This window comes from Pseudophryne corroboree, chromosome 2, assembly GCF_028390025.1.
Source record: "Pseudophryne corroboree isolate aPseCor3 chromosome 2, aPseCor3.hap2, whole genome shotgun sequence".
Lineage (NCBI taxonomy): Eukaryota > Metazoa > Chordata > Amphibia > Anura > Myobatrachidae > Pseudophryne > Pseudophryne corroboree.
The window spans coordinates 217,876,326-217,904,071 of record NC_086445.1 but is presented as its reverse complement, the minus strand read 5'-3'; the positions used below and the strand labels follow the sequence as shown (position 1 = coordinate 217,904,071).

The 27,746-nt window shown below is 47.3% G+C and overlaps 1 protein-coding gene across 1 annotated transcript in view; it reads right to left on the bottom strand.

Moving 5' to 3' along the window:
* B4GALNT1 (beta-1,4-N-acetyl-galactosaminyltransferase 1) overlaps window positions 1-27,746 on the bottom strand; it is a 209,000-nt gene that overhangs the window by 14,223 nt on the left and 167,031 nt on the right. The window contains exons 8-9 of the mRNA XM_063952319.1: window positions 13,754-13,944; window positions 10,510-10,650 (exon numbers count right to left, since the gene is read on the bottom strand). Of these exons, the coding sequence (XP_063808389.1) occupies window positions 10,510-10,650; window positions 13,754-13,944 (332 nt within the window). The remainder of the gene's footprint in view (window positions 1-10,509; window positions 10,651-13,753; window positions 13,945-27,746) is intronic.

The window sequence follows — 27,746 nt, the reverse complement described above, 5'->3', positions numbered from 1 at the left end:
GTTGAGCCACTTAAATCCGTGGAGCTACAATACCTCACGTGGAAAGTGGTCATGCTGTGGGCCGTGGCGTCGGCCAGGCGTGTATCAGAATTGGCGGCTTTGTCATACATAAGCCCTTATCTGTATTTTATATAGATAAGGCGGAATTGAGGACTCGTTCCCAATTCCTTCCTAAGGTGGTATCAGTTTTTCATGTGAACCAACCTATTGTGGTGCCTGCGGCTACTTGGGACTTGGAGGATTCCAAGTTACTGGACGTAGTCAGGGCCCTGAAAAGTATATGTTTCCAGGACGGCTGGAGTCAGGAAAACTGACTCGCTATTTATCCTGTATGCACCCAACAAGCTGGGTGCTCCTGCTTCTAAGCAGTCTATTGCTCGCTGGATCTGTAGCACGATTCAACTTGCACATGCTGCGGCTGGACTGCCGCACCCTAAATCTGTAAAAGCCCATTCCACGAGGAAAGTGGGCTCTTCTTGGGCGGCTGCCCGAGGGGTCTCGGCTTTACAACTTTGCCGAGCTGTTACTTGGTCGGGTTCAAACATTTTTGCAACAGTCTACAAGTTTGATACCCTGGCTGAGGAGGACCTAGAGTTTGCTCATTCGGTGCTGCAGAGTCATCCGCACTCTCCCGCCCGTTTGGGAGCTTTGGTATAATCCCCATGGTCCTTACGGAGTCCCAGCATCCACTTAGGACGTCAGAGAAAATAAGATTTTACTCACCGGTAAATCTATTTCTCGTAGTCCGTAGTGGATGCTGGGCGCCCATCCCAAGTGCGGATTGTCTGCAATACTTGTTTATAGTTATTGCCTAACTAAAGGGTTATTGTTGAGCCATCTGTTGAGAGGCTCAGTTATATTTCATACTGTTAACTGGGTATAGTATCACGAGTTATATGGTGTGATTGGTGTGGCTGGTATGAGTCTTACCCGGGATTCAAAATCCTTCCTATTTGTGTCAGCTCTTCCGGGCACAGTATCCTAACTGAGGTCTGGAGGAGGGTCTTAGTGGGAGGAGCCAGTGCACACCAGGTAGTCCTAAAGCTTTCTTTAGTTGTGCCCAGTCTCCTGCGGAGCCGCTAATCCCCATGGTCCTTACGGAGTCCCAGCATCCACTACGGACTACGAGAAATAGATTTACCGGTGAGTAAAATCTTATTATTTACTACCTCATTGGGGGGAATTCAATTGACGGCGTGAACTTTTAAAACCCTGCAGTGCTGTTTTTCCCCCCGCAGCTGCAGGGTTTTGCTATTTAATTAGAGGGAAAAATCACAGGGACTTGCTCTAGCAACCCAGCTGCACCCTCCCTGAGAGTTAAATAAGCAATTGGAAGTTTCTAATTAGCTTAATTAGTCTGTAATTACTCACCTACCGAGGCAGTGTCTAGATACGGTTCTCTGCAGCAGGATGAGTATGTGAGTGTTGTGTGTGTGACCCCTGGTCTGTGTGACACCCCTGGAGGCAGTAGTTGAGAGAATTACACCTCCCAGCAGCCACCTCCCCTCCCAGCAGCTCCCACATCTCCCAGCAGCCCCTTCCCCAGTGTAAAGATGGAGCGGAGACAACTGGACAAGTAAGTATCATTAATTGTATTTTTAATTACCCAGTGGCCATTTTTTTTAAATTGGATACCGTGGGTATTATCCACCGGTAATGTAAACTTGGGCGTGAAGTCCTCAAGGTTTTTTACCTCTCTAAACCTTGTGCCCAATTGAATTCCCTCCATAGACTTCACATGGTTGTAATCATGAAGCAAGTGGACTCATGCAAGCAACATTGTACAGCACAGTGAGCTACATGTATTTGGTAGTACAATATCGATATTGTAAATTACACATACGGGGAGATGTAGCCCATAGCAAGCAACCAGCTTTAAGCTAGCATTTATCAAGTATATTCTATAAAATGATAGGTAAGAGAAGAGGCTGATTGGTTACTATGGGCAACATCTCAACTTGTCCCCTTCTCCACTCTTTAGAAGCTGTTATACATCTCCCCCACAGTTACACCATTTGTAAGGTTTTAAAAACCAGGCCAAACCAAACCCAAGTGTGACAGGTGCCAATTTAGCCTAATATGCCCATTGGTAAACCAACCCCTTTTAATGTAACTCTTCCATTCTCAATGTTGATGAGGTTTCCGGTCTCTAAAACAAAGATCTACCATGTCCTTTTTACAGTGAGCGTTGAAAGCTATAACCCATATTCATGGACTGAGCTTAATACTCACTCTGCGGTACATTCATAATAATGTTCGCCTATCAGGTTCAATTTATAACTTTGCCGTCAATCCATCATCCTCTCCTCTACCCAGCAGCGTAGCATGTTGGCATTTCCCTTTGTGCTGGCCCTGCCCCCTGATGATCCGTGCGGCACTGCAGCAGTGATCCTGGCAGCAATGGTGCCCAGAATCTGATGCTCTGTGAGAAGGCACCGCTCAAACACATCTTGTCATGGCCCTGGTACATTCTGCTTCCCATAAACTACTGCTTTCATACCAGACTTGTGTTTAACAATGTTGAATTATTTTGCACAATCCACATTACCAAGACAAAATGTAAAACTTACTTCCTTGTAGAAACTAATCATATTTATTATGGTCCTTCATAGGGATGGTCTTCAGTTTGCCGGCGGCCGGGCTCCCAACGACCAACATACCTGCGCCGAAATCCCGACCGTCGGCATATCAACAGCTTTTCTCCCTCTTGGGGGCCCACGACCCCCCTGGAGGGAGAATAGCTCGCATGGCGCGCGTAGCATGCCACCGTGCCCGCAAGAGGCTCATTTGCGCTCGCCCAGCTGTTGGTATGCCGGCAGTCGGGATTCCGGCGCTGGTATGCTGGCCGCCGCGAGCCCCGACCGCTGGCATAACATACTACACCCCTTCATAGACAATGCTGACACTGTTTAATTTCTACAATATATGTCAGAATCGCATCCCTTACTAATGATACAAATCATGCTCATAGGGTTATACATTCCTAAATCTAATTTTTAAAGATTGTGGCACTGACATAGTTTTGAGCGAGTATATAAGTATAAATATAAGAATAAAGTGGTCTCTCAGTAACTGTTCAGGTATCACACATGGATGAATGCCATCTGCAGGGTTGGGGCCATGTGCAGTCTCCTGATGGGATCTATTGGTGTAATGGGGCCCGTGTGCACCACACACCCTGCACCCATTATACAGTAGGTACACCCGTGGCTATCTGGACGAGATGCTATGTCTGTATTACTTGCACCTCCTTCTGTGCTAGACTTCATTAGTATTGTGGAGGAACCACACTTCGCTGGGACGGTGGTTACCCCCTGTGGGATTCAATTCACTCGGGCAGATCAGACTATATAAAAAAAATAAGATTTTACTCACCGGTAAATCTATTTCTCGTAGTCCGTAGTGGATGCTGGGGACTCCGTAAGGACCATGGGGAATAGACGGGCTCCGCAGGAGATAGGGCACTCTAGAAAAGAATTAGGTCTACTGGTGTGCACTGGCTCCTCCCTCTATGCCCCTCCTCCAGACCTCAGTTAAGGAAACTGTGCCCGGACGAGCTAACATTACAAGGAAAGGATTTTGGAATCCAGGGTAAGGCTCATACCAGCCACACCAATCACACCGTATAACTTGTGATAACCAAACCCAGTTAACAGTATGAACAATTACAAAACATCAGACAACCTGATGTAATCATAACATAACCCTTTGTTAAGCAATAACTATATACAAGTATTGCAGAGAAGTCGCACTTGGGACGGGCGCCCAGCATCCACTACGGACTACGAGAAATAGATTTACCGGTGAGTAAAATCTTATTTTCTCTAACGTCCTAAGTGGATGCTGGGGACTCCGTAAGGACCATGGGGATTATACCAAAGCACCCCAAAGGGCGGGAGAGTGCGGATGACTCTGCAGCACCGAATGAGCTAACTCAAGGTCCTCCTCAGCTAGGGTATCAAACCTGTAGAACTTTGCAAATTTGTTTGAACCCGACCAAGTAACTGCTCGGCAAAGTTGCAATGCCGAGACCCCTCGGGCAGCCGCCCAAGAAGAGCCCACCTTCCTTGTGGAATGGGTCTTTACTGATTTTGGATGCGGCAACCCAGCCGCAGAATGAGCCTGCTGAATCGTGTCACAGATCCAGCGAGCAATAGTTTGCTTTGAAGCAGGAGCACCCAGCTTGTTGGATGCATACAGGATAAACAGCGACCCCGTTTTCCTGACCTTAGCCGTTCTGGCCACATAACTCTTCAAAGCCCGCACTACATCTAGTAACTAGGAATTCTCCCAGCCACTGGTAGCTACAGGCACCACAATAGGTTGTTTCATATGACAAGATGACACTACCTTCGGCAGAAATTGCTGACGAATCCGCAATTCTGCCCTGTCCATATGAAAAACCAGATAGGGGCTTTATATGTGACAAAGCCGCCCATTCCGACACACGCCTAGCTAAAGCTAAGGCAAAAACATGACCACCTTTTACGTGAGATATTTTAACTCTACTGATGTTAGTGGTTCAAACCAATGTGATTTCAAGAAAATCAACACCATGCTCAGATCCCAAGGTGCCACTGGAGGCACAAACGGGGGCTGTATATGCAGCACTCCCCTACAAAGGTCTGAACTGCAGGAGAAGAAGTCAGTTCTTTTTTAAAGAAATGGCTAAGCCTGATATCTGGGCCTTAATGGATCCTATTCTTAGGCCCAAAGACACTCCTGATTGTAGGAAGTGAAAGAAAACGGCCCAGCTGGAATTCCTCAGTAGGAACATTCCTGGCCTCACACCGAGCAACATTTTTTTGCCATATACGGTGATAATGTTCAACCGTCACATTGAACACTGTACATTATAGTAGTCTACACTGGAGTCAAACGCCGTGTCTATTTCAGCGTCCCTTATTTTGGATAGTGAACCTTGAGAGACTCTAACGATCTCTGCGACATAAGGACAGACATGGGTAGATTCCCTGTCCGTTCTCCAACTCAGGTGCAATAAATTCACCTTAGCACATATCCAAACAGGTGTCGGCGGCGTCGACGGAGACACCCACTCACACACATATTTGCTCCATCTTCTTGGAACATACAGGGCCCCTGTTGCAACCAAGTCTGTCTTAGAGGCCGAGGCCATGGGTCCTCTGTGAGCATCTCTTGCAGATCTGGATACCAAGTTCTTTTTGGCTAATCCGGAACAGTGAGTATTGTTCACACCCCTCTCTTCCTTATGATTCTCAGTACCTTGGGTATGAGATGACGAGGGGAAAATACATACACCGACTGTAACACCCACGGTGTCCTTTGCGTATCCACAGTTATCGCCTGAGGGTCTCTTGACCTGGCGCCATACCGCCGTAGCTTATTGTTGAGGCGAGATGCCATCATGTCTACTTGTGGCAGTTCCCACCGACTCGCCATCAGCGTGAAAACTTCTTGATGAAGTCCCCACTCTCCCGGGTATAGGCCGTGCCTGCTGAGGAAGTCTGCTTTCCAGTTGCCCGGAATGAACACTGCTGACAGTGCGCTTACGTGATTCTCCGCCCAGCGAAGAAATCTGGTGGCTTCCATCCTCGCCACCCTGCTCCTTGTACCGCCTTGGCGGTTTACATGAGCCACTGCGGTGATGTTGTCTGAGTGAATCAGAACCGGTTGGTCGCGAAGCAGGGTCTCCGCTTAACTTAGGGCGTTGTATATGGCCCTTAGGTTCAGGATGTTAATGTGAAGGCAAGTCTCCTGACTTGACCACAGACCTTGGAAATTTTCTTCTCTGTGTTACTGCCCCCCCCCCCCCCCCCACCCTCGGAGGCTTGCATCCGTGGCCACCAGGACCCAGTCCCGAATGCCGAATCAGCGGCCCTCGCGAAGGTGAGAACTCTGCAGCCACCACATGAGAGACACCCTGGCCCTGGGGGATAGGGTGATTAACCGATGCTTCTGAAGCTGTGATCCGGACCACTTGTCCAGTAAGTCCCACTGAAAGGTCCTCGCATGGAACCTGCTGACGGGAATGGCCTCTTATGATGCCACCATCTTTACCAGGACTCGAGTGCAGTGATGCACTAACACCTTCTTTGTGTATATAGATTTCTGACCAGTGTCACGAGCTCCTGAGCTCTCTCTATTGGGAGATACATCCCTTTCTGGTCTGTGTCTAGGATCATGCCTAGGATGGGCAGATGAGCTGTAGGAACCAACTGCGACTTTGGAATATATAGAATTCAGTCGTGTTACCGTTACACTTTCCGAGAAAGTGACACGCTGTTCAGCAACTGCTCTTTTGATCTCACTTCTATGTAGAGATCTTCTAAATACGTGACAATAGTGACACCTTGCTTCCACAGGATCACCCTCACTTCCGCCATTATCCTGGTCTAAACTGGTAATGACAATCCCGTACCGCAATACTGAGGTACGCCTGATGAGGTGGGTAAATGGAGACCTGAAGGTATTCATCCTTATGTCCCGAACCCCCTTTCAGGCTTACAATGACAGCTCTAAGCGATGCCATCTAGAACTTGCCCTTTTTCAGGTATATGTTCAGGGATTTTAATTCAATATGGGTCTGACCAAACCTTTTGGTTTTGGGACCACAACATGGTCAAATAAAAACAATCCCCTCCTTGTTGAATGAGGGGAACCTTGACCACCACCTGTTGAATATACAATAGGTGAAATGCAGTTCACACTGTTTCCCTCTTGTGAGGGGAAGCCGTCAGGGCCGTCGGTGAGGGGGCATTTTTTCTTGTATCCCTGAGACACAATATCTAACAGGTAGTGAACCCACTTGCGGCTGCACTTCCGAAAGCGTGCCCCCACCGGGCCTAGCTCCGCCTGTGGAGCCCCAGCGACATACGGTGGATTATGTAGAGGCCGGGGAGGACTGTTCTCTGCCCCCGCCTCTGGCAAGAAAGGACGCATCTCGGACTTTCTTGTTTCTTTATTCGAAAAGCTACATTTGATAATGTCGTGCTTTCCTAGGCCGTGCAGGGATATAAGGCCAAATATCAGAATTACCAGATATAGCCGTGGAGACCCGATCCGATAAACCATCTCCACCCAATCCTCAGCCTTCCATATGCCTCTTAAGGCTGCATCGTCTGTCCATTGTACAGGACACGTCAAGCAGAAATCGACATAGCTTTGTCACTAGGACCCAGTATACTCATGTCTCTATAGGCATGCTATATATATATATATATATATATATATATATATATATACATATCTCTTAAGACAGCATCATTAATATAAATATATATATCCCTACATATATATATATATATATATCTATACATACTAGGGTCTCTATCTCTGCTGATAAGGTACCTGTCCATGCTGCCACAGCGCTATAAACCCATGCCGACCCAATCGCCGGTCTGAGTAGTGTACCATAATGTGCACGCTATCTGCAGGATTCCTGAGAATAGCTGTAGCATCAGGGCTGCCTTTTGTGACACCCTAGGGGAAGATTTCCATCTTATCCTGGCCCTAGTGGGTAAAGGATACTGTCTGAGAAATCTTTGTGGGAAGCTGCAGTCTTGTCTGGAGATTCCCGCTCTTTTTCCTCATGAGAGGAGGGAAAGTTACCTCAGCTTCCTTTCCCTTACACCTGTGTACCCTCATGTCAGGGACAGATGAGTCATCAGTGATATGCACATTTTATTACAATAAACATATATTTAATACTGTACTGCCAATCTGGCTGTAATTTTGCATTATCATAGTCGACACCGAAGTCAAACTCTGTGTCGATATCAGTGTCTATTATCTTGGATAGTGAACATTGAGAGACTCTGACGGACTCTGCGACATAGGGACAGACCTGGGTAGATATCCTGTCTGTTTCCTAACCTTCTTTGTGCAATAACTTTATCTCAGCACTAATTTACACATATCCACACAAGTGTCGGCGTTGTCGACGGCGACACCTTCTTACACACATATTATCTCCATCTCCTCCTTATGGGAGCCTTCTACATCAGACATGTCGACACACGCGTACCGGAACACCATACACACAGAGGAAGCTCTTTTTGAAGACCGTCCCCCCACAAGGCCCTTTGGAGAGACAGAGAGAGAGTATGCCAGCACACACCCCAGCGCTATATGACCTAGGAAAAAACACAGTAACTCAGTGTTTACCCAGTAGCTGCTGTATTATATGATTTGCGCCTAAATTTATGTGCCCCCCCTCTTTTTTTCACCCCTCAATCGTGATTCTGCAGGGGAGAGTCTGGGGAGCTTCCTTCCAGCGGAGCTGTGAAGAGAAAATGGCGCTGGTGAGTGCTGAGGAAGAAGCCCCGCCCCCTTCATGGCGGCTTTCTGTCCCGCGATTTTGTGTAAATAATGGCGGGGGCTCATGCAGACATACAGTGCCTACCTGTATGTCTGCTTACTTTTGCCAAAAGGTACCTTATTGCTGCCCAGGGCGCCCCCCCCTGCGCCCTGCACCCTACAGTGACCGGAGTGTGTGGTGTGCTGTGGGAGCAATGGCGCACAGCTGCAGTGCTGTGCGCTACCTTATATGAAGACAGAAGTCTTCTGCCGCCGATTTCACTCCACGCCGTGCTTCTTGCTTCTGGCTCTGCGAGAGGGACGGCGGCGCGGCTCTGGGATCGGACCGCCAATGGTTAGTACCTGTGTTCGATCCCTCTGGAGCTAATGGTGTCCAGTAGCCTAAGGAGCACAACCTATCCCGCAGTTGGTAAGGTTTGCTCCTCTCCCCTCAGTCCCACGTAGCAGAGAGTCTGTTGCCAGCAGAAGCTCTCTGAAAATAAAAAACCTAATCAAAATACTTTTCTCTCAGCAAGCTCTGTAGAGCTCACTAAGGTGCACCCTTCTCGTTCGGGCACAGATTCTTAACTGAGGTCTGGAGGAGGGGCATAGAGGGAGGAGCCAGTGCACACCAGTAGTACTAAATCTTTCTTAGAGTGCCCAGTCTCCTGCAGAGCCCGTCTATTCCCCATGGTCCTTACGGAGTCCCCAGCATCCACTTAGGACGTTAGAGAAATAAGTATTTATTATGACAGCACAACACCATAAGATAGTCACATGTTACAGGGTATTTGGTAGCACATATCCTCCAGCAGCCTCTTGCAGTCAGCATCCATACTGTAAACAGCAACAGCAATAATCTGTATCCTTACCACTACCGCTTTCTAGACAGTCCTGTGTCCCCCAGCCTGGGGTATTGGCTCACACTGACCCTGTCCTGGTAGGGTTTCCTCTGGTGGCACAGCGATGCCCAGTTCAGAGGGTTTCTTGCTTATGTCTGATTCACAGGATCCACCACAATAGAATCTCCTCCATTGAGACCTGCTCTCCTTATATACGTGACTGGCAGATCCCCTCTGGTGCCAAACAGTCTACTCAGGGGGTTGGGTCAGGATATCCCAAGGCTATTTCAGCCAGTATAGTGCTGGGAGTACTAACCTAATTACCTCCCAGATTACCTGATGATCTAGATAAATAACTTGGGCTGGAGCCACGGTCATTTTGACTTCTCTGCTGCGCCTAGGCACACCATGGTTTATTAGCATAAACCCTTCATCTATTGTTCTCAACTAAAATACAATACACAGAGAACAATATATCAGGGGATTAAGTCATTACAGCAGGGGATTAAGTCCGACTGCCCTGGCTCAATTAATCCTATTAAAGGCCAAGATAAAGGTGGCTCCATCTGTATTTTACCAGTCACTCAGTCATTGTTCTGATTACATTACCAGGAACACCTATCACACCTCACACAATGGCCTCATATATGTGATACAAATGGTAATGAGCTAGCAGAGCTGCCTGGCTCTCACTCCTGTCACACACTATGGCTTCTGCTGCCCTGCTGTAGTCACACTATATTGCAATGGTCTTAATATTTCCAATACATACCATATTGCCAGTAATAGCAAGGGAAATATATACCTAATAACATGAAACAACAGTATACATGATACACCTATGCTCTGGTTTATATACCTAGATCGGCCAAGGATTAAAAAGTACATTACACTGTGAGAAACGAGTGATGAATAAAAAGGTTCTCAGTCCAAGTCCATCTAGTTTTGTCACAAGTATTAATGATCTATTTTTCTCCATTATATCTACCCAATACAACCAACCAGGATGTGCCTAAAAAATTGCCACTTGCGGGTTCTGTAAATCACCAAAATTGCAAGGTGTGTTTCTTGGAGGCTCCGGGTGACTCTGCGGTACTGCGAATAGCAGGAGTGTGCCGATCCAGTCACCCTGTAAGCCACATGCAGGTGCTGTGGGTCAGAGACCGTGCTGCCCAAAGATGCTGCACACCGGGTGACGGAACCACTCGCACACCCTTAGTAAAATGATGTTGTATGCATCACTAAGTGCTATAAGGGTATTTGGTCCCTTAGTTAAAGCCCAGCCGGACTGTACCAATTATTTTCTGCACTGCCTTTATTTTCAGCACATTCTGAATAACATACTTGTGGATAATGTATCCTATAGCTGTACTGTAGCAAATATACTCACAACGTCCAGAGTTGTCTTCTCTAAAACATTCACCAGTTTTTCAATCTTAGTACGAGGGCAAAATATGAAATCATCATCGACCCATAACACATATTTTGTTGTCACTTGCGATATAGCCAGGTTTCTACCAGCAAACCAGCCCTGTAAACAAGTTAAAATTAGTTAGCGAGATTGCCAATTAATTATAAATTATTATAGCTCCCCCATCAGAGGTGGTAGAGGCTAGACAGTAGAGCAATTTTAAACATGCTGGGGATAGACAAAGGATATTTATTTATAATTTGTATTAACAGCTTTTTATATACCGCAGCATATTCCGCTGTGCTTTACAATTGGAACAACCGTAATAGAGGCAGGAAGGATATCCTTACAAAGAACTAAGGACCAAATAGGGCTGAGGAAACCAAACCATAAAAAGGGGCAGACTAGATGGGCCAAGTGCTTCTTATCTGCTGTCAAATTCTCTGTTTCTTGATGAGAATTGGGTGAGTATATGATGATAAGACTACATATATAATTAGGGGACTCAATACATTATTATAGTCATGGCAGAGTAGTAAATGAGTACTGCTTTACTTTTACACAGGGCTAAAGGATATGAATCAATGTGCTCCTGTATTCTCCACATCTCCCACAGGTAATACAATGTAAGAAACAGCTTTTTGTAATATCTCTGGGGTCACGGGTGTGATATCTTAACACTTGACGGATTAAGTTGTAGTGTAAAACCTGCTCCAGTTGTTTTGCTACAGTCAGGGAAAAACCCTTCAGTCTGTCCTGACGGTGTACAGTATATCTAGGAAAAGAGTTCAGAAACAACTGGACATTTTTGTAGTTGACTTTTATTGTGGGTTTTAAAGATTCAGCCATACAGATAAAAATGGAGGCTGGGATAAAAGTAGTAGGTGGACTGAATAATGGGGGTCATTCCAAGTTGTTCGCTCGTTGACGATTTTCACAACGGAGCGATTAAGGCGAAAATGCGCATGAGCATGGTACGCAGTACGCATGCGCTAAGTATTTTAGCTCAAAACTTAGTAGATTTACTCACGTCCGAACGAAGAATTTCCATCGTTGAAGTGATCGGAGTGTGACTGACAGGAAGTGGGTGTTTCTGGGCGGAAACTGGACGTTTTCTGGGAGTGTGCGGAAAAATGCAAGCGTGCCAGGATAAAAGGCGGGAGTGTCTGGAGAAACGGGGGAGTGGCTGGCCGAACGCAGGGCGTGTTTGTGACATCAAGCCAGGAACGAAACGGGCTGAGCTGATCGCAGTGTAGGAGTAAGTCTCGAGCTACTCAGAAACTGCTAAGAATTTTCTATTCGCAATTCTGCTAATCTTTCGTTTGCAATTCTGCTAAGCTAAGATACACTCCCAGAGGGCGGCGGCCTAGCGTGTGCAATGCTGCTAAAATCTGCTAGCGAGCGAACAACTCGGAATGACCCCCAATGTACTGTAAGTGAATAGGCTGGTGCATAGTAAAATAAAACAATGGTATTATAGACCTGCTTTAGAGTATACATTGTTGTATAACACATAATAAATATTTGTTATTAATAAGTGTAGCGAGTACAGTCTGACTCCGCTGTTTGCATGCTATCCTTGACTTCGCATCCCCTTCCTGTCACACACACACATTCAGTCCCACATCTAATCTTGTCGCTTTCACCTCTGTAACATTTTCAGGATGTGACCTTTTCTCACCCTCATAGCCACTGAAACTATTCTCCACGACATTGTCATTTCTCACCTCGATTAGTGTAACCTACTCCTCTCCGGCTTACCTCATTCTCGTCTGCCACCTCTTCAGGCTAGTCTCTGCTTGGGAACAACATCAGTCTACCTCCCCTGCTAATTTTAGTGGGTTTGATATGTGAAGCCCTTGATTACTTTCTATAGTTTTAGTCAATTTTTTTGCCGTTTTCCCTTTTAACTTTTGAACTTGCAAACTGCTAGCTCTGCTGACAAGACTATAAAACTTTTGCTATAAAAGTGATATAACTATTTGTGCCTGAGCTACAAAGTATCTAGCTGTTCCATCCACCTAGGAGTTATCTGTTGATTTTAGTATGTATGAGGCACCATCATGTTTGTTTCTAATAATGGGAGGTGGTCGTTAGGTCGACAAGCATTAGGTCGACATACATTAGGTTGACCACTGAAGGTCGGCATGCGTTAGGTCGATATGGCCAGTAGGTCGACATGTACTAGGTCGACATGAGGTTTTTTTTTAAAAAAAAATAATTTTTTCATACTTAATGATCCACGTGGACTACAATTGGGAACGGTAACCTGTGCCGAGTACCGCGTTAGCGGAGTGAGGCACCCTGCCCGAAGCATGGCGAGCGAAGCGAGCCATGCGAGGGGACACGGTGCACTAATTGAGGTTCCCCATCACTTTCCGAAGAAAACGACACCAAAAACAGTAAAAAAAACTCACGTCAACCTTTTTCCATGTCGACCTTGTACATGTCGACCTAATGAACCACACCCTTTAATAATGTCATATGTTATTCTAAGTGCTTTCTTCTTTTTTTTTATGCATCTGCTTTTATATCTGTGGCTCTCAGGAGAACTTTAGGAGTGCGCCAATATGCAAATTTATGTAGCTCCCAGGAAGTAAACAAAAAAAAAAGTGTTATTTTTCCTGTAGAACTTGTTTGGTATCATCATATGGTAGTATGTAACCTAATCACCACGGTCATGGCCCTTATTCAGATGTGGTTGGAAGTGCAGTGTCTGATGCAAAGTACTGATTATTGGTACTATGCGCATGTGCATGACCCGTTCTGCACATGAAAGAACAGGTCCTGTGACATTGGACACAGATCGGCATGAGACTGTCAGTCAGTCTCCAAATGGAGGCATGTCACCAGAGGAGGGACAAGGCCAGGATCTCTGACAGAGGACGGAGATTTCCTGGCCTCTTGGTAGCTCCTGTGGCAGCCCGCTTGTGCAACCCCATGGGTCACGCAGCCGGACGATAGTGTCGGAGATGATCCGATACTGCGTCCTAGCAGGAACAGGGACTATTGTGACTAAATATTCTCTGTTCAGCGCAATGTACTTTCATGGGTGCAACATAAATAAATTATATTAATAATTATAAAATTCCAAAGGATAGTTCTCTGAAATTCCCTTCCTAAAATAATAATGTAGAAACAACACGCAGGGAAAAAGGACAATCTTGGGGGGGAAAAAACACAGAATAGAAAAAGGAAAAGCAGTCATACTTTAATACTGTACCTTCCCAAATGGCATGATGTAATGTTCAATAAAAGGACCCTCAACCTTCTGCGTTTTTTTGCTATCATCAGCAATTATAATGGTCACAGTGGGATAAAATTTCCTAATGCTGTCTATCAAATTCTGCAGCTTGTCATAGCGAAGAAACGTTTTGGTTGCGAAGGTGACTAGGGCACTGATGTTGTATTTAGCTGTAAAAAAAAGAATATATAAACGTATTATTACTGATTAAAAGGTCTATATAATCTAACATTGAAATGCACAATAAATATCTAAAGAACTTTCCCAGACTTTCGTGAGATTTTGCTTGCACCAAAGTCTGGCATTTAGGGAATATGTACAAGAAGAGAACCACAGAAAGTTGATGACAGAAAAAAGATCGGCTGGAAGGGTGGAAGGAGAGGGAAGGTGTATCTCAACTGCAATTGGCACATTGCACTAGGGTTACATAGCTAATGCCCATGAGAGTACACAGAATGGACAGCCCGTGCCATGCTGAGATAGGATGTACTGTAACCTATGTTGCAGGCAGCTATGTAAGGACACGGAAATAACAGTGTCATGCCTCCTCACCGCAATTAAGAGGAACAGCAGCAGCGAGGTCATGTGACAGCCTCTCTAAACTACAAAAAAGGTCACAAGCACTCTCTCTTACAACTGTAAAAAGTGGAGGCTGCCACATCAAGGACAGTGTCTATGAAAATCCCACACCAGGAAACATTAATTGAATGTCCCACTAATTTAGGTTTTGTTTGGAGTTTATTAAAATATTTGAATGTAAAACATACAATGTTGTTAGTGTTTAGTATTAGGGAATCCGGTAAGGATCCCGGCAGTCGGAAAACCAATGCTGGAATCCTGACACTGCTTGGAATACCGACGCCGGGATCCCGATATGGATTGCAATGCTGGTATCGGGATCCGAAACGCTAGGATCCCGAATGTAAGTATGCTGGGACTGATGACAGGTAAACCGTGGGGGAGGCAAATCTTTGGCTGCGGGGGAGTGTTAGGCTGTCGGGAAGGGGGGTTAGGGTTAGGCTACAGGACGGGATGGTTAGGGCTAGACACCACTGGGGAGCGTTAGGGTTAGGCTGCCGGGGAAGGACGGTTAGTTTATGGCTGTGGGAAGCGGGGTTAGGGTTAGGCTGCGGAGGGGGGGGGTTGGAGTTAGGGTTAGGGTCAGGCTGTGGGTAAGGAGGTCTTTGTTATGAGCAGCATGCTTACTTAGTAGGTGTTGGGATCCTGAGCGTCGGGATGCTGCTGTTGATATCCCAAGCAATGGTATTCCAATGCCATCCCAGAAATAGAACAAACTGTAGCCAATCAGAGCATTGGAAGGTTCACAGCAGAACAGGGGAATAGTGAATTGCGGTATTTTGTCAGTGAGGTGAGGGCTGCATGTTAACTGGGATGTGAAGTGAAGGCAATAAAGAGGGGAACGTGCAAGCCACAGACTGAATGATAAATGAGGGAAAGAGCAGGACCGCCCAACAGTACAGAATGCCTCAGTTAGATTGGTGTGAGACGGTTGTGGTGTCAAACATAACTATGCAGAAATTAAGTTTATGCATTCAACGTATTTGTAAAGGCAACAGTAACTGATAAAGAAATGTTTGTAAAATTAATTTCAGTTTTGTTTACAAAGTAACAGTCAGAATGTAAAGAAATGTGCTTAGGCAACAAATGTACACCGGGTGTGTCCAAGTACAGGTAGTAACAGTAAAATAGTGGATACAAACACAGTACAGCCAATTATTCAAAAATCATATTATGCAATACATTGTGTAGACTGCCAGTAATAATTGGTGTAACATGAAAGCCTTGCTGGGTATGTGTGTGCAATTTTGTGAGTGAGCAGAGTACTGTACATACTAACAGTTATTGTGTAGGGAATGACCAGTCCAGTAACCTAAGAAGGCTTTGGGGTTTATTTGTGCAAGTGAATGTACAGCCATACTCACTGTTACACTGGTTGGTTTAGTGATGGAGCCAGTGACTGTCTTCTCACAAACATGGGCGAATTTAGTGGTCAGGCCGCCCCCAGGTACACATTTTTTGTCCCCCTCCCCTCCACATGACGTCAATGCTCCCTTTATGTCAGGGCCAGTTCCAATGCCTCCTAACTACCAAAGCAGCCCCACCCCCCACATCCCTCCTCCACCACCACCACAATTTAATGACCATAGCAGTGCAAGGATTTAAAACTGCTGTATTAGCAGGGTGAAGTGATTCCTCTCAGAAGTTAACCTCCAGAATGTCGTTGATACACAGTGGCAAGATGGCTCCTCACATGTGTAGATACACTATTGGTGGCCATTTTGGTTAGGGAATAAAGTTTTCTCAGGGGAGCCATTTTGTTGGAGACTGCGCAGTAGCGCACTCCACTTCTAGATGGTCACATCCATCTTACAAGCTACCAGTTGGAAAATCTTGTGTTACGATTTTTTTTCAACTACTGGCCACTACCACTGCCATCATTGGGCTCAGGCAGCGCTGAGCGCTTCTGTGGCCGGTCCATGATCTATGGAGACACGACATGACTCGTAGATCACACACGCCACATCCATTCCCTTCGCCAACTCGCTCAGCCAGTAATGCTCCCTGCTCGGTGCTATTTAACACTTGAAGTTGACACTCTGGTTGCTTAATCTCCTGCCGGTGAGGTACGGAAATGGAAAATGGACTTACAGAGGGCCACTGTATGTAATTACTGTGGGGGGCCATGTGTGTAATTATTGTGGGAGGCCAATGTGTGTAACTACTGTGGGGGAGCCAATTGGTGTAATAATTAATGTGGGGAGGCCAATATGCGTAACTACTGGGGGTGGGGGGGGGGATGTGTAATTACTGTGGGGGAGGCAATATGTGTACTTACTGTGGTGTGGAAGGGGGGGGGGGGGGAGTTGAAAATCATTGCATTAGGCAATTACTACATGATCCAATTGTTCTGATTTAGGCAAGAGAGACTGGTTTCAAAGGAACTATCATCCAGAGAGTTAGGATGTATATGGTGTGACTGCTGGGGATGTTGGGAAGTAGGTCCTACTTACAGCAGAGCAGCAGGAAGCCTGTGCCATATACATGCATATACTAAAAATAGGATTTTGGTACTTACCAGGTAAATCCTTTTCTTTGAATCCATAGGGGGCACTGGAGTACTCTTGGGATATGGACGGTGTTAGCAAGGACTGGGCACTGAATATTCAAATTTCAGTAACTCTCCTCCCCTCCATACTCCCAGAATACCTCAGTGTTTTTTCCTGAGGCGAACAGGATAGAGAGGATGAACAATGGAGAATTACCTACAACATTATAACATAACGGACAACAATAAAGTTGACACATAACGTAACTGACAACTAACCAGTTGACACCATAACCGATAAATCGGTGAGAATGTGTTACCATAAGATCCACTGAACTTACCACAACCAGGTAAAACTGCTCTGGGTGGGCGTCCAGTGCCCCCTATGGATTCAAAGAAAAGTATTTACCTGGTAAGTACCAAAATCCTATTTTCTTTTTCATCCACTAGGGGTCACTGGAGTACTCTTGAGACGTACCAAAGCTTCCCCTGTGGGCGGGAGAGCTGTTTGGCACCTGTAACACTAAGCGGCCAAAGCTATATGCTGATGCAGCAAACGTATCAAACTTGTAAAAGCGCACAAACGTGTGCACTGATGAGCATGTAGCCGCACGGCAAAGCTGCGTCGTAGAAGCTCCACGACCAGCTGCCCATGAAGTTCCCACAGAACGTGTGGAATGAGCTGTTACTGATGTAGGCGGCTGTAACCTAGCATGAAGGTAATCCTGACGTATGGTCAGTTTTATCCATCTGGATAAGGTTTGCTTAGAAGCTGGCCAACCCATCTTGGCAGCATGATAGAGAACAAACAACGTATCCGTCTTACGAACTGTAGACGTTCGGGATACCTAAACGCGTAATGCGCGTACCACATCCAAAGTTCCCGAATTACCTGTTCACACAGAAACTACCATTGGTTGATTGATGTAAAAAAGATGACACTACCCTTGGCAATAAAACGGAATTCGTCCGAAGTTCCGCTCTGTCATCATGAAACCCCAAAAACGGTGGCTTGCATGACAAGGCACCCAAATCTGAAACACGCCTTGCCGAAGCTAAGGCTAGAAGAAAAATTGTTTTCCAAGTGAGAAACTTAATATCCACTTGCTGTAAGGGTTCAAAATATGACCACTGTAAGAAATCTAAAACCAGATTCAAGTCCCATGGCGCTGTAGGTGGAATGAATGGAGGCTGTACTCGGAGGACACCTTGCAGAAAGGTGTGTACAGACGGCAATAGAGCCAATCGTCTTTGAAAGTAAATTGACAAAGCAGAGACCTGCACCTTTAGTGTAGATAAACGCAGTCCTCCATCTAACCCCGTCTGTCGAAATAACAAAAGACGGGATAACTTGAAAGATGATGCCGGAAACTTCCGAGCTTCACACCAACCTATATAGGCTCGCCAAATTCTGTAATAATGAGCTGCCGTAACTGGCTTCCTAGCACGTAACATGGTTGGTATAACCGATTCTGGAATGCCCTCTCTTCTTAAGAGGGCGGTCTCCACAGTCACCCCGTCAAATGCAGCCGCGCTAAATCGGGGTAAAGGAACGGACCCTGTTGTAACAAGTCCGGACGTAGTGGGAGCGGCCAAGGATCGTCTGCGAGTAATCCGCGGAGATCCGAGAACCAAGCTCTCCGAGGCCAATGAGGCGCCACTAGTATGACTGTGGCGGACTCCCTTTTGATCCGTTTTAGCAACAGAGGGAGCAGCGGAAACGGTGGAAACAGATACACGAGGCTGTACGGCCACGCGATTGTGAGAGCATCCACCGCCACTGCCTTTGGATCTCTTGTCCTGAACACATACTGGGGCGTTTGGTGATTGTGGCGAGATGCCATCAGGTCCACTTGAGGGTAACCCCACCTTTGGACCAACATGTGAAACCCTTCTGGATTTAATGCCCATTTTCCTGGATGAAAATCCCGACGACTGAGATAATCCGCCTCCCAGTTGTCCACTCCCGGAATGAACACTGCCGACAATATCACTTGGAGATGCTCGGGCCAAATGAGGATTCGAGCTACTTCCCACATTGCCATGTGGCTTCTCGTTCCTCTTTGTTTGTTAATGTACGCGACCGCCATCGCGTTGTCTGACTGCATCTGGACAGTCTGAGACCGGAGCATGTGCACTACTTGTCGTAGCCCATTGTAAATTACCTGGAGTTCCAGGACATTTAGAGGCAGCAACCTTTCGTGATCTGCCCAGAGACCCTGGAGCTGAGAATTTTGAACCACAGCTCCCCAACCTCTGAGACTCGTGTCCGTCGTTAGAATTATCCAATTCCAGGCGTTGAACCGTTTCCCTGCGGTTAGATTGTGTACTTTGAGCCACCAGAGTAGAGATACTCTGGTCCGTGGCGACAACCTCACCCTGTGGTGAATCTGCAGATGCGAGCCCGACCACTGTGCGAGCACATCCAGTTGAAAAGGACGCGAGTGAAATCTTCCGACCTGAAGCGCTTCGAAAGCCACCACCATTGTGCCTAAGAGGCGAATGCACAAATGTACCGAGACTGTGCGTGGCTTGAGCACTAATTGTACCAGATGACGAATAATCTGTACTTTCTGTTCTTGTAGGTAAATTCTTTGATTTACCGTATCGAGAATCATACCTAGGAATTGAAGTCGTTGAGACGGAATTAGATGTGATTTCTTGAAGTTGACAATCCAACCGTGCTGAACTAGTACATTGTACGTTAACAACGCATGTTGGAGGAGCATCTGTTGAGACGGAGCTTTGATGAGCAGATCGTCCAAGTACGGAACTATTATCACTCCCAAGGATCTGAGATGAGCTATCATCACAGACATCACTTTGGTGAATACCCGAGTCACTGACGAGAGCCAAACGGTAGAGCATAAACGCAGCGGAGCTGGGCAGGAAAATGGCGCTGTGTGCTGAGGAGAATAGGCTCCGCCCCCTTTTCGGCGGGCTTCTTCTCCCGGTTTTTTTGGAACCTGGCAGGGGTTAAATACATCCATATAGCCCCAGGGGCTATATGTGATATATTTTAGCCAGAATAGGTATATTACATTGCTGCCCAGGGCGCCCCCCCCAGCGCCCTGCACCCTCAGTGACCGCTGGTGTGAAGTGTGCGGAGAGCAATGGCGCACAGCTGCAGTGCTGTGCGCTACCTCATGAAGACTGAGACGTCTTCTGCCGCCGGTTTCTGGACCTCTTCTCTATTCGGCATCTGCAAGGGGGTCGGCGGCGCGGCTCCGGTGACCCATCCAGGCTGTACCTGTGATCGTCCCTCTGGAGCTAGTGTCCAGTAGCCTAAGAAGCAAATCCATCCTGCACGCAGGTGAGTTCACTTCTTCTCCCCTAAGTCCCTCGTTGCAGTGAGCCTGTTGCCAGCAGGACTCACTGAAAATAAAAAACCTAACAATCTTTTTCTAAGCAGCTCTTTAGGAGAGCCACCTAGATTGCACAAAACCTAACTGAGGCTTGGAGGAGGGTCATAGGGGGAGGAGCCAGTACACACCACCTAGTGGTCAAACTTTTAAATTTTGTGCCCTGTCTCCTGCGGAGCCGCTATTCCCCATGGTCCTGACGGAGTCCCAGCATCCACTAGGACGTCAGAGAAACTGGTAATGGTTCTGCCGTATCGCAAAACGCAAGAACCTCTGATGAGGTGGCCAAATCGGAATGTGTAAGTACGCATCCTTGAGATCCAGCGCAATCCTGAGTTCCTGTGGCTCTAAACCTGCAATTACTGACCGCAGAGATTCCAACTTGAATCTGTAGTAAGTGACGTACTGAATGAGACCTTGTAAGTTCAATATTGGCCTGACCGAGCCATCCGGCTTTAGTGGCACAAACAGACTGGAATAATAACCCTGACCTTGTTGGTGTACAGGGACCGGAATCAAAACTGCTGAATCCAGCAGAGACTGAATGGCAATTTGCAGAACCGCCCTCTTGTCGTCCGACACAGGCAGTCCTGTCTTGAAAAACCGCAGTGGCGGGAGACAGTCGTACTGTATTTTGTAACCTTTTTACATTAAATTGCGGATCCACCCATCTGTGGATGTCTGGAACCACGCCAAATGGAACGTCTGAAGGCGTGCCCCCACAACTGGAGATCCGAGATGGCTGGGAGCCCGTCATGCCACTGGCTTGTTGATGGTCTTAGCGTCCTGACGACGGTTAGTGGTTTGTTGAAACCACATCCTCTACCACGTCTACCATGTGTGGTTGTTCCTGTATCACGGCCTTGATAGGGCTGAGGTCTAAAGGATTGGAACGCTGGTTCAGAGTATTACCTCAGAAATCCATATGTCCACTTCAGGACCAAACAATTTCTCACCAGCATAAGGTAACGCTTCTATACCTCGTTTAACCTCTGCCTCCGTCTGCCAAGAATGCAGCCAGAGGGCACGTCGTGCCGCATGATCATCTTTCTGTAGGCTGACCTGAGCTGTGTTCCACGCAACTATAGCCTTATTCTCCCAAATTCCCCCTAAAGTAGGTCTAAGCAACACCCCGGCTGCTGTATACATTGACTTTAGTATAGCTTCTAGCTTACACTCTGACGGGGCGTAGTAGCAGATGGAATGGGTAACTGTGAAAGTTTTGACACCAGCGAATCCACAGCCGGTGGATATTCCCATTCATAGACTCTGGTTTATTAAGAGAATCTGAATAAGGAAAACACACTGAAGATCTCTGTTGTTTAGCAAATAACACTTCATTTGAAATAGGTTCTTCAGTCTGTACAATCTAGAACCTGACGTACTGCCCTGATGAGATCATCACTGGCGGGGCTAATAGTACCCTCACTATCTGACTACTGGCACACCTCACCCTCCTCATATTCTTCTTGCAATATGAGGTATGGCATTGAATCGTCATAACTATTTTTCGGAATAGAGCTAGACTTTTGTGCAAAGTGCTGGACGACTCCTGAACCCCTACTGGTATCTCAGGAGGCATTGTCCTAGCCTCAGATCTCGCCGTCTCACGTTCCTTACCTGCCGTGGCCATTTTTGATTGTAAACCCGACATAACATCCTCCAGCCTTGGTATGGAGGCTGAGGGGAAGGGAACGTATTTGTTGTATTTACAAACATATTGTGTCACACACGCACAGACGTTGCAGTTAAGCTGCCTTTGAGTTAGCATTAGCCTGACTTATTATGTACAGATACAGACAAGTAGACAAAGATAACAAGTCCCACGACTCAGTAAATGTTACTAAAGTGTATATAAGCCTGAAGTGCAGTGCACATGGGCTACACTACATGAAATCTGATCTGTGCAAAAATAAGATTTTACTTACCGATAAATCTATTTCTCGTAGTCCGTAGTGGATGCTGGGGACTCCGTCAGGACCATGGGGATTAGCGGCTCAGCAGGAGACAGGGCACAAAAATAAAGCTTTAGGATCAGGTGGTGTGCACTGGCTCCTCCCCCTATGACCCTCCTCCAAGCCTCAGTTAGGATACTGTGCCCGGACGAGCGTACACAATAAGGAAGGATTTTGAATCCCGGGTAAGACTCATACCAGCCACACCGTACAACTTGTGATCTGAACCCAGTTAACAGTATGACAAACGTAGGAGCCTCTGAACAGACGGCTCACAACAATAACAACCCGATTTTTTTGTAACAATAACTATGTACAAGTATTGCAGACAATCCGCACTTGGGATGGGCGCCCAGCATCCACTACGGACTACGAGAAATAGATTTATCGGTAAGTAAAATCTTATTTTCTCTGACGTCCTAGTGGATGCTGGGGACTCCGTCAGGACCATGGGGATTATACCAAAGCTCCCAAACGGGCGGGAGAGTGCGGATGACTCTGCAGCACCGAATGAGAGAACTCCAGGTCCTCCTCAGCCAGGGTATCAAATTTGTAGAATTTTACAAACGTGTTCTCCCCCGACCACGTAGCTGCTCGGCAGAGTTGTAATGCCGAGACCCCTCGGGCAGCCGCCCAGGATGAGCCCACCTTCCTTGTGGAATGGGCCTAGACAGATTTAGGCTGTGGCAGGCCTGCCACAGAATGTGCAAGTTGAATTGTGCTACAAATCCAACGAGCAATCGTCTGCTTAGAAGCAGGAGCACCCAGCTTGTTGGGTGCATACAGTATAAACAGCGAGTCAGATTTTCTGACTCCAGCCGTCCTTGAAATATATATTTTCAATGCCCTGACAACGTCCAGCAACTTGGAATCCTCCAAATCGCTAGTAGCCGCAGGCACCACAATAGGCTGGTTCAGGTGAAACGCTGACACCACCTTAGGCAGAAAATTGAGGACGCGTCCGCAGTTCTGCCCTGTCCGAATGGAAAATCAGATATGGGCTTTTATACGATAAAGCCGCCAATTCTGACACTCTCCTGGCTGAAGCCAGGGCCAGTAGCATGGTTACGTTCCATGTAAGATATTTCAAATCCACCGATTTGAGTGGCTCAAACCAATGGGATTTGAGAAAATCCAAAACTACATTAAGGTCCCACGGAGCCACTGGGGGCACAACCGGGGGCTGTATATGTAGTACTCCTTTTACAAAAGTTTGGACTTCAGGAACTGAAGCCAATTCTTTCTGGAAGAAAATCGACAGGGCCGATATTTGAACCTTAATGGACCCCAATTTGAGGCCCATAGACAATCCTGTTTGCAGGAAATGTAGGAATCGACCCAATTGAAATTCCTCCGTGGGGGCCTTCCTGGCCTCACACCACGCAACATATTTTCTCCAAATGCGGTGATAATGTTGTGCAGCCACCTCCTTCCTGGCTTTTACCAGTGTAGGAATGACCTCTTCCGGAATGCCTTTTTCCCTTAGAATTCGGCGTTCAACCGCCATGCCGTCAAACGCAGCCGCGGTAAGTCTTGGAATAGACACGGTCCCTGCTGAAGCAGGTCCCGTCTTAGAGGTAGAGGCCATGGATCTTCCGTGAGCATCTCCTGAAGTTCCGGGTACCAAGTTCTTCTTGGCCAATCCGGAGCCACGAGTATCGTTCTTACTCCCCTTTGCCGTGTAATTCTCAGTACTTTTGGTATGAGAGGCAGAGGAGGAAACACATACACTGACTGGAACACCCACGGTGTTACCAGAGCGTCCACAGCTATTGCCTGAGGGTCTCTTGACCTGGCGCAATACCTGTCCAGTTTTTTGTTGAGGCGAGACGCCATCATATCCACCTTTGGTTTTTCCCAACGGTTCACAATCATGTGGAAGACTTCTGGATGAAGTCCCCACTCTCCCGGGTGGAGGTCGTGCCTGCTGAGGAAGTCTGCTTCCCAGTTGTCCACTCCCGGAATGAACACTGCTGACAGTGCTATCACATGATTTTTCGCCCAGCGAAGAATCCTTGCAGTTTCTGCCATTGCCCTCCTGCTTCTTGTGCCGCCCTGTCTGTTTACGTGGGCGACTGCCGTGATGTTGTCCCACTGGATCAATACCGGCTGACCTTGAAGCAGAGGTCTTGCTAAGCTTAGAACATTGTAAATTGCCCTTAGCTCCAGTATATTTATGTGGAGAGAAGTCTCCAGACTTGATCACACTCCCTGGAAATTTTTTCCCTGTGTGACTGCTCCCCAGCCTCTCAGGCTGGCATCCGTGGTCACCAGGACCCAGTCCTGAATGCCGAATCTGCGGCCCTTTAGTAGATGAGCACTCTGCAGCCACCGCAGAAGAAACACCCTTGTCCTTGGAGACAGGGTTATCCGCTGATGCATCTGAAGATGCAATCCGGACCATTTTTCCAGCAGATCCCACTGAAAAGTTCTTGCGTGAAATCTGCCGAATGGAATCGCTTCGTAAGAAGCCACCATTTTTCCCAGGACCCTTGTGCAATGATGCACTGACACTTTTCCTGGTTTTAGGAGGTTCCTGACTAGCTCGGATAACTCCCTGGCTTTCTTCTCCGGGAGAAACACCTTTTTCTGGACTGTGTCCAGAATCATCCCTAGGAACAGCAGACGTGTCGTCGGAAACAGCTGCGGTTTTGGAATATTTAGAATCCACCCGTGCTGTCGTAGAACTACTTGAGATAGTGCTACTCCGACCTCCAACTGTTCTCTGGACCTTGCCCTTATCAGGAGATCGTCCATTTTCTTTGAAGAAGAATCATCATTTCGGCCATTACCTTGGTAAGGACCCGGGGTGCCGTGGACAATCCAACCGGCAGCGTCTGAAACTGATAGTGACAGTTCTGTACCACGAACCTGAGGTACCCTTGGTGAGAAGGGCAAATTTGGACATGGAGGTAAGCATCCCTGATGTCCCGGGACACCATATAGTCCCCTTCTTCCTGGTTCGCTATCACTGCTCTGAGTGACTCCATCTTGATTTGAACCTTTGTATGTAAGTGTTCAAATATTTCAGATTTAGAATAGGTCTCACCGAGCCGTCTGGCTTCAGTACCACAATATAGTGTGGAATAATACCCCTACCCCTTTCCTTGTTGTAGGAGGGGTACTTTGATTATCACCTGCTGGGAATACAGCTTGTGAATTGTTTCCACTACTGCCTCCCTGTCGGAGGGAGACGTTGGTAAAGCAGACTTCAGGAACCTGCGAGGGGGAGACGTCTCGAATCTCCAATCTGTACCCCTGGGATACTACTTGTAGGATCCAGGGGTCCACTTGCAAGTGAGCGCACTGCGTGCTGAAACTCTTGAGACGACCCCCCACCGCACCTGAGTCCGCTTGTACGGCCCCAGCGTCATGCTGAGGACTTGGCAGAAGCGGTGGAGGGCTTCTGTTCCTGGGAATGGGCTGCCTGCTGCAGTCTTCTTCCCTTTCCTCTATCCCATGGCAGATATGACTGGCCTTTTGCCCGCTTGCCCTTATGGGGACGAAAGGACTGAGGCTGAAAAGACGTTGTCTTTTTCTCCTTTATACGGCAATACTTCCATGTGCCGTTTGGAATCTGCATCACCTGACCACTGTCGTGTCCATAAACAACTTCTGGCAGATATGGACATCGCACTTACTCTTGATGCCAGAGTGCAAATATCCCTCTGTGCATCTCGCATATATAGAAATGCATCCTTTAAATGCTCTATAGTCAATAAAATACTGTCCCTGTCAAGGGTATCAATATTTTCAGTCAGGGAATCCGACCAAGCCACCCCAGCGCTGCACATCCACGCTGAGGCGATCGCTGGTCGCAGTATAACACCAGTATGTGTGTATATACTTTTTAGGATATTTTCCAGCCTCCTATCAGCTGGCTCCTTGAGGGCGGCCCTATCTGGAGACGGTACCGCCACTTGTTTTGATAAGCGTGTGAGCGCCTTATCCACCCTAAGGGGTGTTTCCCAACGCGCCCTAACTTCTGGCGGGAAAGGGTATACCGCCAATAATTTTCTATCGGGGGAAACCCACGCATCATCACACACTTCATATAATTTATCTGATTCAGGAAAAACTACAGGTAGTTTTTTCACACTCCACATAATACCCTTTTTTGTGGTACTTGTAGTATCAGAAATATGTAACACCTCCTTCATTGCCCTTAACAAGTAACGTGTGGCCCTAAAGGAAAATACGTTTGTTTCTTCACCGTCGACACTGGAGTCAGTGTCCGTGTCTGTGTCTGTATCGACCGACTGAGGTAAAAGGACGTTTTAACGCCCCTGACGGTGTTTGAGACGCCTGGACAGGTACTAATTGGTTTGCCGGCCGTCTCATGTCGTCAACCGACCTTGCAGCGTGTTGTCATTATCACGTAATTCCTTAAATAAGCCATCCATTCCGGTGTCGACTCCCTAGAGAGTGACATCACCATTACAGGCAATTGCTCCGCCTCCTCACCAACATCGTCCTCATACATGTCGACACACACGTACCGACACACAGCACACACACAGGGAATGCTCTGATAGAGGACAGGACCCCACTAGCCCTTTGGAGAGACAGAGGGAGAGTTTGCCAGCACACACCAAAACGCTATAATTATACAGGGACAACCTTTATAAAAGTGTTTTTCCCTTATAGCATCTTAATATATATAATCATATCGCCAAATAAGTGCCCCCCCTCTCTGTTTTAACCCTGTTTCTGTAGTGCAGTGCAGGGGAGAGCCTGGGAGCCTTCCCATCAGCATTTCTGTGAGGGAAAATGGCGCTGTGTGCTGAGGAGAATAGGCCCCGCCCCCTTTTCGGCGGGCTTCTTCTCCCGTTTTTCTGAGACCTGGCAGGGGTTAAATACATCCATATAGCCCCAGGGGCTATATGTGATGTATCTTTTAGCCAGTATAGGTATTTCATTGCTGCCCAGGGCGCCCCCCGCAGCGCCCTGCACCCTCCGTGACCGCTGGTGTGAAGTGTGTGACAACAATGGCGCACAGCTGCAGTGCTGTGCGCTACCTCATGAAGACTGAAAAGTCTTCTGCCGCCGGTTTCTGGACCTCTTCACTTTTCGGCATCTGCAAGGGGGTCGGCGGCGCGGCTCCGGGACCGGACTCCATGGCTGGGCCTGTGTTCGATCCCTCTGGAGCTAATGGTGTCCAGTAGCCTAAGAAGCCAATCCATCCTGCACGCAGGTGAGTTCACTTCTTCTCCCCTAAGTCCCTCGTTGCAGTGAGCCTGTTGCCAGCAGGACTCACTGTAAAATAAAAAACCTAAAAACTTTTTCTAAGCAGCTCTTTAGGAGAGCCACCTAGATTGCACCCTGCTCGGACGGGCACAAAAACCTAACTGAGGCTTGGAGGAGGGTCATAGGGGGAGGAGCCAGTGCACACCACCTGATCCTAAAGCTTTATTTTTGTGCCCTGTCTCCTGCGGAGCCGCTAATCCCCATGGTCCTGACGGAGTCCCCAGCATCCACTAGGACGTCAGAGAAATTCCTAGTAACACCCATGCTCCATCCGATGGCCGAGTGTAGTAGGACAGCAACTTCCTGAAAAAAGAAGCAGGAAGAAGAGTTAAAATGGCATC